The 12,071-nt window shown below is 35.6% G+C and overlaps 1 protein-coding gene across 1 annotated transcript in view; it reads right to left on the bottom strand.

Moving 5' to 3' along the window:
• The window catches only part of SYNE1 (spectrin repeat containing nuclear envelope protein 1), a 314,802-nt gene that overhangs the window by 217,689 nt on the left and 85,042 nt on the right, over positions 1-12,071 (bottom strand). Inside the window, exons 11-17 of the mRNA XM_075146137.1 lie at positions 11,925-12,032; positions 10,995-11,132; positions 9,610-9,774; positions 6,406-6,518; positions 5,691-5,859; positions 2,317-2,413; positions 585-787 (exon numbers count right to left, since the gene is read on the bottom strand). Of these exons, the coding sequence (XP_075002238.1) occupies positions 585-787; positions 2,317-2,413; positions 5,691-5,859; positions 6,406-6,518; positions 9,610-9,774; positions 10,995-11,132; positions 11,925-12,032 (993 nt within the window). The remainder of the gene's footprint in view (positions 1-584; positions 788-2,316; positions 2,414-5,690; positions 5,860-6,405; positions 6,519-9,609; positions 9,775-10,994; positions 11,133-11,924; positions 12,033-12,071) is intronic.

The raw sequence follows: 12,071 nt of genomic DNA, 5'->3' as shown, positions 1-12,071 counted from the left end.
GTGCTTCTGTACTCTAATATTAGAACAGAAAAAAAAAAGACAGGAAAACTATCTTTATGACTGCAGGTCCCCAAAAGGAACTGTCTAAAAGATTTCTAAAACACCAGGAAAATGGATTAATTACTTACCCATCAAACATATCAACACATATTAATAATGTTGCCTTGTAAAGGCAACTAATATTGAAATCTGTCATCTATATGGTAGAAAAATCAGTGGAGAAAATAATTTTCTTTAAGTGTCTTTATACGCACCACATGACTTTGCACTTTGGTGTTAAGACCTGTATTTGCCTTTGAGTGAATCATGTAACGTTCCTATCTCTGAGCAATACTGCTGTCCTATATTCATGTCAAAGATGCCTCTAACCATGCTCCTTCATTGTGTATATATATGTATATCTCTGTACACACTATACGTGCAAACATTGAAACACCTATGATGAATGTGGACAGCATGCCAGAAACTGAAAAAATCTCTCCCTCTTGTATGACATTTTGTAAAACAACCTAAGCAAACGCAAAAACATATCCCATGTTTCGTAATTTACAAAATAGCCAGATACATATGTTATTAGTGCATACCTTTTTAGAATGTTCAGGCTGATTCAACATTTTTTCAGCATCTTCCAGCCAAGCTTGTAGACCCGCTACAGTGCTGCTATATCTGTCCCAATTAGCAATTACTTCTTCCAACATGCTTCTCACACTTCTCACCTCTACCGAGAGGTTCCTCCACTGTGCTGTTGTTTCATTCATGAATTTCATCACATTCTCAACTTCTTCCACTGAGATACAGGAAAGACATTGATTATTTTGGTTCATTATTATTTCTGTAAAGCTTAATTTTATGTTATGCTTATCCATTCTCATCACGGAATTACATTTTACTGCAACTTCTATTTCAGTGGGCTTTTATATATATATGCTCAGTTCACAGCCCAATTTATTGTAAAATTACGACTGAGAAATTAAACCTGTGAATTAAAGATTAAGGAAAGTACATAAAATGAGTGCTATATTAAAACAGTCATACTGCATATTCAGTGTGGTGTTCATTTCTAATCTGTGATAAAGGAAATCAAGACAGGAAGTTTCCTTAAAAAAGCAGAAAATAATAGACGTGTAATGTACAAACATGTTATGTCTGCATTGAAAATGCAGAATACTGAATGAAATTCTGATCTTCCTTCCACCGACTTTAAAACCAAACTGCTGCTAATTTTTGCCATTTAATTTTTAGTATTTTTCTCACAGCAATAAAGGAACAAGTGTGCCCTCATTCCAGAAGGAAAAAAATGGAGGGAAGAAAAAGGACTCAAGCAAATCCTGAGACTTCATAAACCAAGAAGAATATAGATAATTTAAGGTTTCCTCTAATTTGCACTGCTGTTTCTGAATTCATGTAAGTGAGTAGCTGCCCTATAGGAAAGAATTAGCTACTGGATTTTTTAAATAGCATTGAATAAATCTATTAATTTTATTCCTTGTAAGAATACTGTGTAAAAAATGTTTACTTTTGTAAAATTTGAGTGTCACCATCATCAACATAAATTTCACAACAAAAAAAGATATCCATTTTCTCTCCATATTTGCTAGTCACTTTAGCAGCTGCAGCAATCCTCCGCTGATATTATTGTGTTATCTCCTCAGCAGAGGTTAAAGTGATCTCGTGTCTGTAACTATCTAGGTCAAATATTGCCCTCATGCATTCTCACTGAACTCAGCAGCGTTGAGGAATTAGAGGAGGCAGCTGTTGAATCAGCTACACATTTTTCTCATGTATATCCATACTTCAACTATCATTTGGGTTCCTCTTATAGGTTTTCACAGTTACTGAAGAATCTTCAAGAAATCAGGGGATACTTTTGCTACTACAATGGTACTGGGACTAACTCTCTATTTGTCTTTTTCTAGTAAATGAAGCCAGGCCAGGGAGCACTTCCAGGCACCATGATCTTCCATACTCCTAATTTGGTCTCTGGCACACTTTTGGCCCAAACCGACAACACTGAAACAACCCAGAAATGAGCATGGACCATGGACTTCTCACATTAGGAAATCTGAACATGACTACCCTCTTCTGGAGATTAAGAAATCTCCAGATTTCTTAGGGCAGGCTGCTCTGTACCAGCTGGCTTCATGCTAGAGAATATGTGAAATTGCTATCAGAGGCTGTAGCCTCTCTGGTGAAGTGCAGCTGCTGTACAGCTCTGCTGCATGGAAGAAACAAATATTAGGAGATCTTTTTAGAGGATACTTATGTTTAAAGAGAATAAAATTTGGTCCCCATGATGAAAGAAACACAGGCATTTACCTGAGCCGTTTGCTTTGGCATACATTTCAGCTGCTCTTTTCAAGATCTGGTAAGTAACTTCATACTGCTCAAAGAACTTACTATTTTCAATAACAGACTGAAAAGAAAAAAAATTACAACAGACAAAATAAAGATAGATATTAAGAATAAAGATAATTTCCATGAAATTACATCAGGACAGTGATGACAACTTTTAACGTCATTGTTCCCCCATTCATTTTTTTCATAATTATAAAATAATATTTAGATTATTATCATTATAAAATAATATGTACATTTCACCTTTTCAAATTAATGGTACAAATACAGTTTATTTACTTTGCATATGAAAAGATTATTTAATATGTTCTTAGTCTGCTAGTTGCAGACTTGCTGTAACTCACTAGCATATGATACTTTGAATGTGCAGAAACTGAGCAATTAACTTAAAATTTATTTAATGGAAACTATTTTACACTGAAATCTAAGTGGAATCATTTTAGTAAAAGAGAAAATTTCATCCATATAGGTCACAGATAGTTATAGACCTACAAAATTAAGGCAAGTACATCTCACATATGTCTACATAAGCTTCGGAATGTCAGAATAGACAAAATTCTATGTGTACTAGTGTGATTTTGGTAAAACCAGGTTTCAAATGAGGTCAAAGTTCAATGTACTTTGAAGAGGAGACTTAGATTTTGTGTATTCATCAACCCACATTAAATAAACATGAAAAACAGTTTTAAAAATTAATCTGCCTGCCAGTATATATCTAAAAAATCTTCTATTTTAAAACCTTTTACAGTTGTTATGTCGAATCACCACAGTTATCTAGTAATTAATTTAGAAATCTGTTTATAACCAAGGAAACTAGAAGTCAAGGACAATCAGAATTTTTCTCTGCTCTACCGTTAAAAAAAATATCTGGCATGTGTAAAGAACTACATGCTTTACCATGAATTATGTGACAAACTCCTGACTTCACTTTTGCCAAACACATACACACAGACATTTTACCCTGAACCAAAAACTGCAAGACTTCATATGAGAAAGTAAAAGGCTGTATCAAACTACTTATATAATACTGATCTCAAGAGCAATTGGAAATATTTTCAAAAATTAAATATAGGCATTTTACTGATTAATATTGTCTCCCATCTGACAAGATCCCTTAAAAAAAATAGGTAGCTCTTCCCAAATCCCTATAGCATATGGTGCTAAGAAAGTGCTAATACAGCAATGCCAAAACACAGTTCCGTGGGTTAAAATCCATGGATAACTGTAACCAGTATTTCCATTACAGCTGAGACTTTGGTACAGTATATTCTTCAGGTTAATCCCATGGTTAATCCCAGGGCCGTGGGTTTGTGCCCCACGTTGGGCGCCAGGGCTGCAGTGCGCAGCCGAGTGGGTGTCCGCGCTAAGGCCGGCATCAATGCGGTGAGCCCCAGGGAGCCGGGGGACACCAGCTTGACTAAGGAGTGAGCGAGCGGCTGCCTGGTATTTGGCTGCCTGCCAGGTTAAACCACAACAACAATTTATGCTGACCTTTACTTCTAGTACATGACAGACAAGTGAAAAGAAGATGGGATAAACTAACAACCACCACTTCTATTTTTCAGCTACAGCACATAAATATTTTCCAGGCATATGTTCTATCCAGATCCTAACTATGCATGTTTCTAGAATGCTGACATTGCTCAGTCTGCTTTGGCAGACAAAAAACCTTACATTTTTATCTTTTTTATCTCCTACTAATATAGTCACTGACTATAAGGTACTGACTACAGTTTTCCTACGTAAGACTCCTAATTTACTGGAAGAGTAACACTTGGCTCTTGGTCCTAGAAAATTGCTCCCAGGTAGGCAAATAAAGTCTCTTTCTATCACTGGACACCTGGAAGGAGCCAGAAGTCAAGGCCATCAGGAATGAAACTGAGCTCTATTTATCTTCTTGTCCCAATTTCCTCATTTTGATGTGATGCACTTTCAGAAATGATGCAAGGAAGCATTTTCTTTCCCCTAACGACCATCTCAGCATTAGTGGTCTGAAGCGCAAGAATAATTGAGGCAATCGCAAAATAACATACAAATTCACCACTTAATGTTCATTTTAAAGCAAAAAATAAGAAAGTGATACAAAATAATAATCCAAAAGTCAAGCTATCCACTTCCTCATTATCTCCCTTGTCACCTTTTAGTAGTTTTTGCGACAGTCTTACAGAGTATACAAATGGACTATAAATCCAAGCTATTGCACATCAATCTAACAAACTATGTTATTTTAAATAACCATCTGAATTTTGCAAAATTTATCTAAAACAGGGCTTAACTCCTGAATTTTTATGTGTCCCTAACTGCTAGAGTTTAAACATAGAAAGGGAAAAGTGTGAACAGGTCTTCAATTCTCACTTTATAGAGGAACTTTACTGAGTTTGAAGTTTTCTTCCAAGGCAATAAAAACTGTCAGGCTGTGGGGGCATCAATAACTTTCTCTACACAGTATCCTGGCTCTGAATGGTTCTATAACTGTATGAATTCCTGAATTTTCCTGTGCAATTTTCCTCATATGGATTAGATAGAAGCGGAATAAATTATTTAGCCCAGCCCTGCTTTTGAAAGAATCCTTCACGCCCTAATGTAGAAGTGCAGCAGTGGTACCGTTCTACGAGCCACTTGGCACTGCAAATGTGGATTTAACAAGATACAGCAGCATAAAACTGAAAGGGAACATATCAATGAGCATTTGTAAGTCAATAGCCTCTGTTTCTTAACATGATATGTGGAGGATGCAGAGCTGGAGCAATCTCTTTCCAAAACAGAAATGAAGGAATGGGTTTAATATATTAATGCTGAGCAGGAGAAGAAAAACCATTCTTTAAAAGAATAAAATGACTCCCCTATCAGTATAGTATATTGAATAAGTACACAGAGGCAGCATTTTTTTTTTTCTTCATTTGGAGGACTGTGGGGGACTGCATGCCAAAAACCTCTTCTATCTCTACACTTAATCTGTGTATAGTCACTAAAAAGTGCATCTATGCAATTGTTAAAGAAGATGAAACTAAGTTCTTTGGAATTGGTATCTAAGGTATGTAAAAATCTAGGATTTGGAACGTCCAGATATGCTTGGTAAGTTGATGGTCGGACAGTTAGCAGCTGGAACATTACTTCTGTTTTTGAAGAGACAGTGCAAAGAGAATAATTTTGACTAAAGTTCCTCCATGGGGAAGACATATTCACCTCTGAAAAGATATTCCATAAGAATGCAGTCATAAAGTTGATGACTGGCAAGTGTCATTTCTGTTTCTGTTCTTTTATCCATTTCCAGCAATCTTAAATATGAATATTTCAAAAATAATTATAAAAAGAAGAATACAACCCTAACTTACAATATAATTTTGAAGGAGTAGTTCCACCGACTCTCGCCTTCCATATTTGATAATCCATGATTTTAACTTTGATTCTGCAAGGACTAAGAGTGACAGCAGACGGTACTTCAGTTCCAGAAACTCCATCTTCAACAGATGGAGCTCAGATGAAGAGACAACAAAATTAAACCTATAAAATGAATCACACTGTAGTAAAATACAGCAATATTCATTTTTTCAGGAGAAACTGAAAGCTTTAGTTACAGTCCAGATATTTTTCTAATCTTTCACCTAATTCAGAGTCTACAAACATTTAATTATGCTTGATGATCATTCTGATGACTGCTCTTGAATAGCAAATCAATTACATTTCTGTTTATTCATAGAAATCATCAGTTTACATCTGTTACTAAGTTTTGTAAAGTAATTTTTCTTTTCTTTTTTCACATGCATCCTGGCTGTTGTTACATAATATTTCTTCCAGGGACAAGTAATAACAGGATCAATATAAAAAAGTATTCCCTTCCAAAACCCATAGCTTATTTTGATTCTCATCAATCTTTAATGCATCAGGCTTTTTGGTATATTTTTATGCATATTCTAGCAGGTTTTTCCTTCCAATTTTTTCATGCTTGCCACTGAGAAACATAATTAGACAGTGATTTCTACATGAACAGATTAAAAAGCAAACAGGTTCCATTCACAGAGGGTTTTTATTTCAGATTGAAAGCCTTACCTCTCTGCCATATCCTCTAATTGGTCAGGTGGAACAGGCACTCCGTTAACAGACCTGGCCCCGTGGATCTCCTGGAATGCCTTTTTGTGACCATCTATGTTTTTCAGCAGATCCTGATTTGATTTTAAGAGAGAGAGAGATTGAGAGAGGGGGGTAGGGGGGCAGGGAGACGGAGAGAGAGAGAAAGGGAAGGCTCACAGTAGGCTATCTAACTAATAAGCACAATTTTAAGCCTGCACTGATGACTCAATGTAGTTAACTATTTGATCATGCTCTCACATTTGCATGCAAGGTTATGCACACCACAAAAGCATTTACATCAACTTGAACATTTACATAGGGAATCCCCTTATAAGATGCTCTGCTAAAGCTGTGTCTAACCATTATGGAAGATTTTAAAACAGGATACACTGCAAAGGTTTAACAAAACAAGAACTCTTAACTGTATTAAATAATCTCCGAAATGCAGTCTGCGAATACTCTAACATCACAACAACATAATCTTGCTAAATTTACTCTTTACATCTTTATAACAGATACTAACCTTTTTTAAGTATACATTCACATTTTCAGCAACTAATCTATATTTCTATATATAGGCAGAAGATCCATAGCTCCTTATGTAAGTACATATTCAATATTTAGTGAACTTTTCACTCTCTCAGCATTAAAAGATTTCAGGATCGTTCTCTCTATATTACACGAATGAATGCAGAATGTGGTACCCGACCTGTATTCCTGTGATAAGAATTGTACCAGCAAAAACCTTACAGCAGAGCACATTTCAACTGTAACTAGGCAACACCGCTTCAAACGGCTTCCTGGAGATTACATATTAAAATGAATGACTGGCAGTAGTCTTTGAAGAGATACTGTAACAATAACACGTCAAGTTCCCAGCGGCTGAGAGGACACAGAACAGTGGGTATTTTACCGCATAGAGACAGCTCCTGGCACAAAGTGCTCAGAAGCCTATTAGCAAAGGAAATAATACAAAGGTCCTCCTTTCTCACCTGGGGGAACAAAATGCAGGCTTGTGTACTGATCACAGATGTCTATTTATTACTATGTGCTAAAGAAGGGTTTCTTCCCAGACAACGCCCAGTGTTTGCACAGCAGAAATTAACGGTAATTCACTGGCTTAGCTCACCAAATGGTCTCACCATCCCCGTCAACCCACATATATTTTCATTATTTTCCACTTCAACCAACACCTTGTTGTGAAGAGAAATAAACTACACTTTCTCAGATGCAAGTGATGCACTCATTTTACTATGGCAAAAACTCCACTGAGGGTATCCTGTAACTAACAAACTCTCACATAAAGGAAAGACTTGGAACAGGTATCTCAGCTAGCTGCATTTGAGACCTTGCCAGATAAAAAGGGATGCCCCTAACATGCATTGGTAAGTCAAAATAAAACCCAGTAGTTTCATCCAACATCATCCGGAAGCCCATGGAAACTTTCATAAAGTGTTCTCACGAAGTGAAATCCTGCTACGCAAAATGACCCGCAACAAGCACAGATATTGTCCTTAATTTCTGGATCTTGGTGGCAATATTAACTAAAATAAACTTAAGTGCTTGCCTGATTCCATGAAGGTTTATCCAAATAAGCTGGCACATTTTGTGTTAGCTTCAAAATAGCCATAAGCTATAAAGTTCACTAAAGTAACCCACTGTCAGATGAGACAAAGATATAGAGAAAGTGATGATGTTATCTGAACAAAACCATAACAAACAAACCCCAACAACTTCCTAGGAAACAAGGACTGAAAAAAACCAACTAATGCATTTCTGGTACTATCCAATAGCACATTAGGATTCATCAATGCAAATCTGAGCGACAAAACAAACTCCAGGAACAGATACAATTACCCGTGCTTCTCTTGAAGCTTTCCCTATCCCACTCCCATGGGAAAACTCCCCTGGCACAGACTAACCTAAATCAAAGTTTACTTGTAGAAATCCCTCCCCACAGCATTTTTGATGCAAAGAAAAGACAGTTTAGGACATACTCTTTTGTGTTTCTTATGAATGTATCAAAGGAGGTCTATAATGTTCACATTATAAGACCAAAAAAGTGTTTGACTTGCTTTTTTTAAGCAAGTGTCAAATCTTATGAGCCCTGAAAGATTTGGTGTTAATAAGAAAGCTAATGAAACTTAACATTACAAGAGACTAGACCTTGAAAGAAAACAATATCTTCCTCACAGATTTTAATATTGTTTTGGATAAATTTTATTAGCCACCACTTAAGTTAGAAAAGCTGCCACTGTTCTAATAGAGAATAATGAGAAGACCCAACTCAACTTCCAGATAAACTGCCATTGTCTGTCACAGCTGTTCCAAGATGACCATGAAAATTATCAGCTTTCCATAGGCTGTTACTTTTTAATAAAAAACCCACCCATATCCAAAACACAAAAAATAACAAAACTACAATTAAGTTTTAAAATAGTAGTGATAGAGGAAAAAAGCAATATAAAATACAGCCTTACTGCCATAAGTGCAGCCTTTCTCTATACTGTCTTTTTCCTTTATCATATTTACTGGTTCCATTTCTTTTATCACCTCACCAACAATCTCTGTCTATTTTTTTTTCATATATGTTATGTAAATGCACAGACAAACCTCACAGTTTTCATTTTAAATGACAACTTGGACTCAGCAAAGAATAATGGCAAAGGTATTTAAATTAATCAGGAAAAGTTTCCTGTTTACCACAGCAGAGGGGACTTCTCATGCTATTTGTCATGACAACACAGTGAAAATGCACTTCATTCTATTTTTTCCCCCAGTGCATATCACCTGCACTGACTATCAGCACACTTAGTATGTTTGTTCTCTCTCCTGTTTCACCTAATAAGTTCATATTGGTTGAACAATGTACCCAACTTATGAGCTCCCTATGGAATTTTACCCAACAGAAATCCTAGAACAGGGGAACAATTAAAATATTAATACCTGATATATTTCAGATAGAAGAAGCGGGAACATTCAAAAGCAATTTTGAATATTGCTTGTAAGATACATAGATATCACAGTTCAAGTCATCACTAAAAGACACCTAGCTTTAGCTACCATCAGGATGAGACCACCCCCAGAAACTGGAAATAATAATCTTTCTTTGTATAGTATGGATCATTTACAGCTTTGGAAACAATGAAATATATTGCACAGAATGAATGCATGTAGATCTACCTTATGTTGTTCAAGCTTCCGGTGTATTATATTTGCTGTTTCCTCATGAGCTTGCTGAACAGTTACTTCTTCCCTCAGAGCAGCTTCTGCTCTATATAGCCAAGCACCTATGGTACCCAAAGGTGCAGGAAGAGATTTATCAAGGTGTATGTGCCAATCAAGTAGCTAGGAAATAAAAGTAAAAGGATTGAACTTCCTTCTTGCTTAATTATACAAACAAGTATTTTGAGAAAAATCAGACTTTATACTGTAAGACCAAAACCCCACATAACAGAGTATGTTTGAGACATAAACCTAAGTATATTACTTCACATTAGTTCTGAAATTATAGCATTCTCACAGGCAACAAAATCTCTATAAGGATTCATTGATTCATGTCTTTCCCTTCCAGAATGGTAACTGAGTTACAGAACTGACCACATATAAACTGGAACAACTAAAGCTAAAGATCTGGAATTTCATCAGTTAATAGACACAGCAAGGGACGTGAGACCTTCTTCCTCCCAATATCATTTTTTTCATGCTCTTGCATAAAATCTTTTTATCTCTGTTTTGAATATATTTTCTGTGTGTAAAGTGCAAATGAGTCTCAAAAGATTGTGGCATCAAGAATATAGCAGTAAAATACCATTAGCAATCTTATAGTAAGTATAGTAATCTTATATGGCAAAATACCATATCTTATTAGCAATCTCAGTTATGAGAGTGAAAAATAATGAAAATTAGGTCAAAACTCCGGAATATTTTTAAACAGATCCTCTGTTAAATATATGACATAAAAAAAATCCATGAATATACACTGAGTAATAATGATTTAATAACTTCTTATTTGGGACAAACAATATAACTCACTTGGGATTTTTCATTCAATTATTACAAAACTACTGTCACAAATACTAATATTAATTTATTACTATTGCAACCAGGTCAAAACAGCATTAAAGCCTCATTTATTGATAAAGTATCCAGTATTACACAGAAACATTTTTTAGTTATATTAAAAAATGTTATATTAGAATTTCTCAGATAACTCTAGCAATTTACATTAAAACATTGCATTTCAAAGGGGCATTGTGCATGCTTTTCTTTTTATCAACAATGTTTTGAACTTGGCTAAGCACTGTTAACACACTTTTAAATAAAGGGAAACCTCAAAGTATAGTCCTTTTCTTAAAGTTCATATTCTGTCTTTGAGCAATATTAAAGACGATAGTGCAGTAAATGTTCTCAAAACAAATGCAAAATAATTCATCAGTGCTAGAAATTTGGTTCATTTTTAGGTTCCTAATGCCTAATAAAATCAATAGCAAACAGGTGTCTAAATGATTTTAAATTCTCATCCTTCATTTAATAAAAAATATAAAGCATAATAATTTTCAACTTACCCTGGAAGAAACTCTGTCCCATGCTTGCTTCACCATAGCTTGATCAAGTGATAGTTTACCATCTTTCCTTAATGACTGGGTTACAAGTTCAATCTGTTTCCTTTTTACCTCATACTGTAGTCTGAAATGCTTAAATGACTGCACAAAGAGAAAATCAAATAAATGTGGTACAGAGCCAAAGAATGAAATTCTTCAACATTTATGGAGTACTACAACCTATGATAATTTTGTACTGATAGAAGACCTAATCCTTCCCAAAGAGGAGTAGCGGTAAACTTGTATATTGATGCCGAAATGCATTTTATTAAAGGTTTTAATAGACTGTAGAATCCTCTGGGAAATATAGTTAGGACTTTTGTATTTCCCTTCAGTTATCAGATGCCTGAACCCTATATGAAAGGAATTAATAATTGATCAGATAAACTAGCAAATGGATTAAATGCTACTTGGGACAGACAGTGGCTCTGTTAGAGAACAGCCGAGCTTCAGGGACAAAATTTAGGCCAAAATTTATATTGTCGATTTAGACATTAACCTTTGAGAGAGGGGTTAAAAATGAAGCTCTAAGCTCTGTCCTCTCCACCTGTCACCTCATGCAGCCTTCAGTCATACCTCCCATCTGAGCTATGTTACGCAGGAACTGGAAGGACTGTGCAGACACATGCTCACTTCTAACTAGGACAGTCCTTCTTCACACTGCTAGAAAAAGCTCTGTCTCAGGCAAACCATCTGTGCACTGTTCTACGTAGCAAAGCCGGAGCTGACATTATAATTCCTCCACCAATACAAGGAAAGACAGTTTGTGTCCTTAGTTCTTTAAACTACAATATATTGACTTGCATATATACAAATTGCATAAAATACTGCAGTATGTGTTACACATAATGATGACAATAATGTCTTATCATACAAAATTTTCCTACTGCTTACCTGGTATTTCTCCTGTAAACTTGTTTCTGCCACCTGTGCTCGGGCTAAGTCTCTTTCAAATTGTTCTGCCCACACTTTTAGGTCTCTCAGCATCAGTCTGTCTTCCTTCTATGATTTAGTACAACCACACACACAAAAAAACCATTG

This window comes from Calonectris borealis, chromosome 3, assembly GCF_964195595.1.
Source record: "Calonectris borealis chromosome 3, bCalBor7.hap1.2, whole genome shotgun sequence".
NCBI classification, from domain to species: Eukaryota; Metazoa; Chordata; class Aves; order Procellariiformes; family Procellariidae; genus Calonectris; species Calonectris borealis.
The sequence above is the reverse complement of the archived record's forward strand: the minus strand, read 5'-3'. Positions and strand labels throughout refer to the sequence as shown.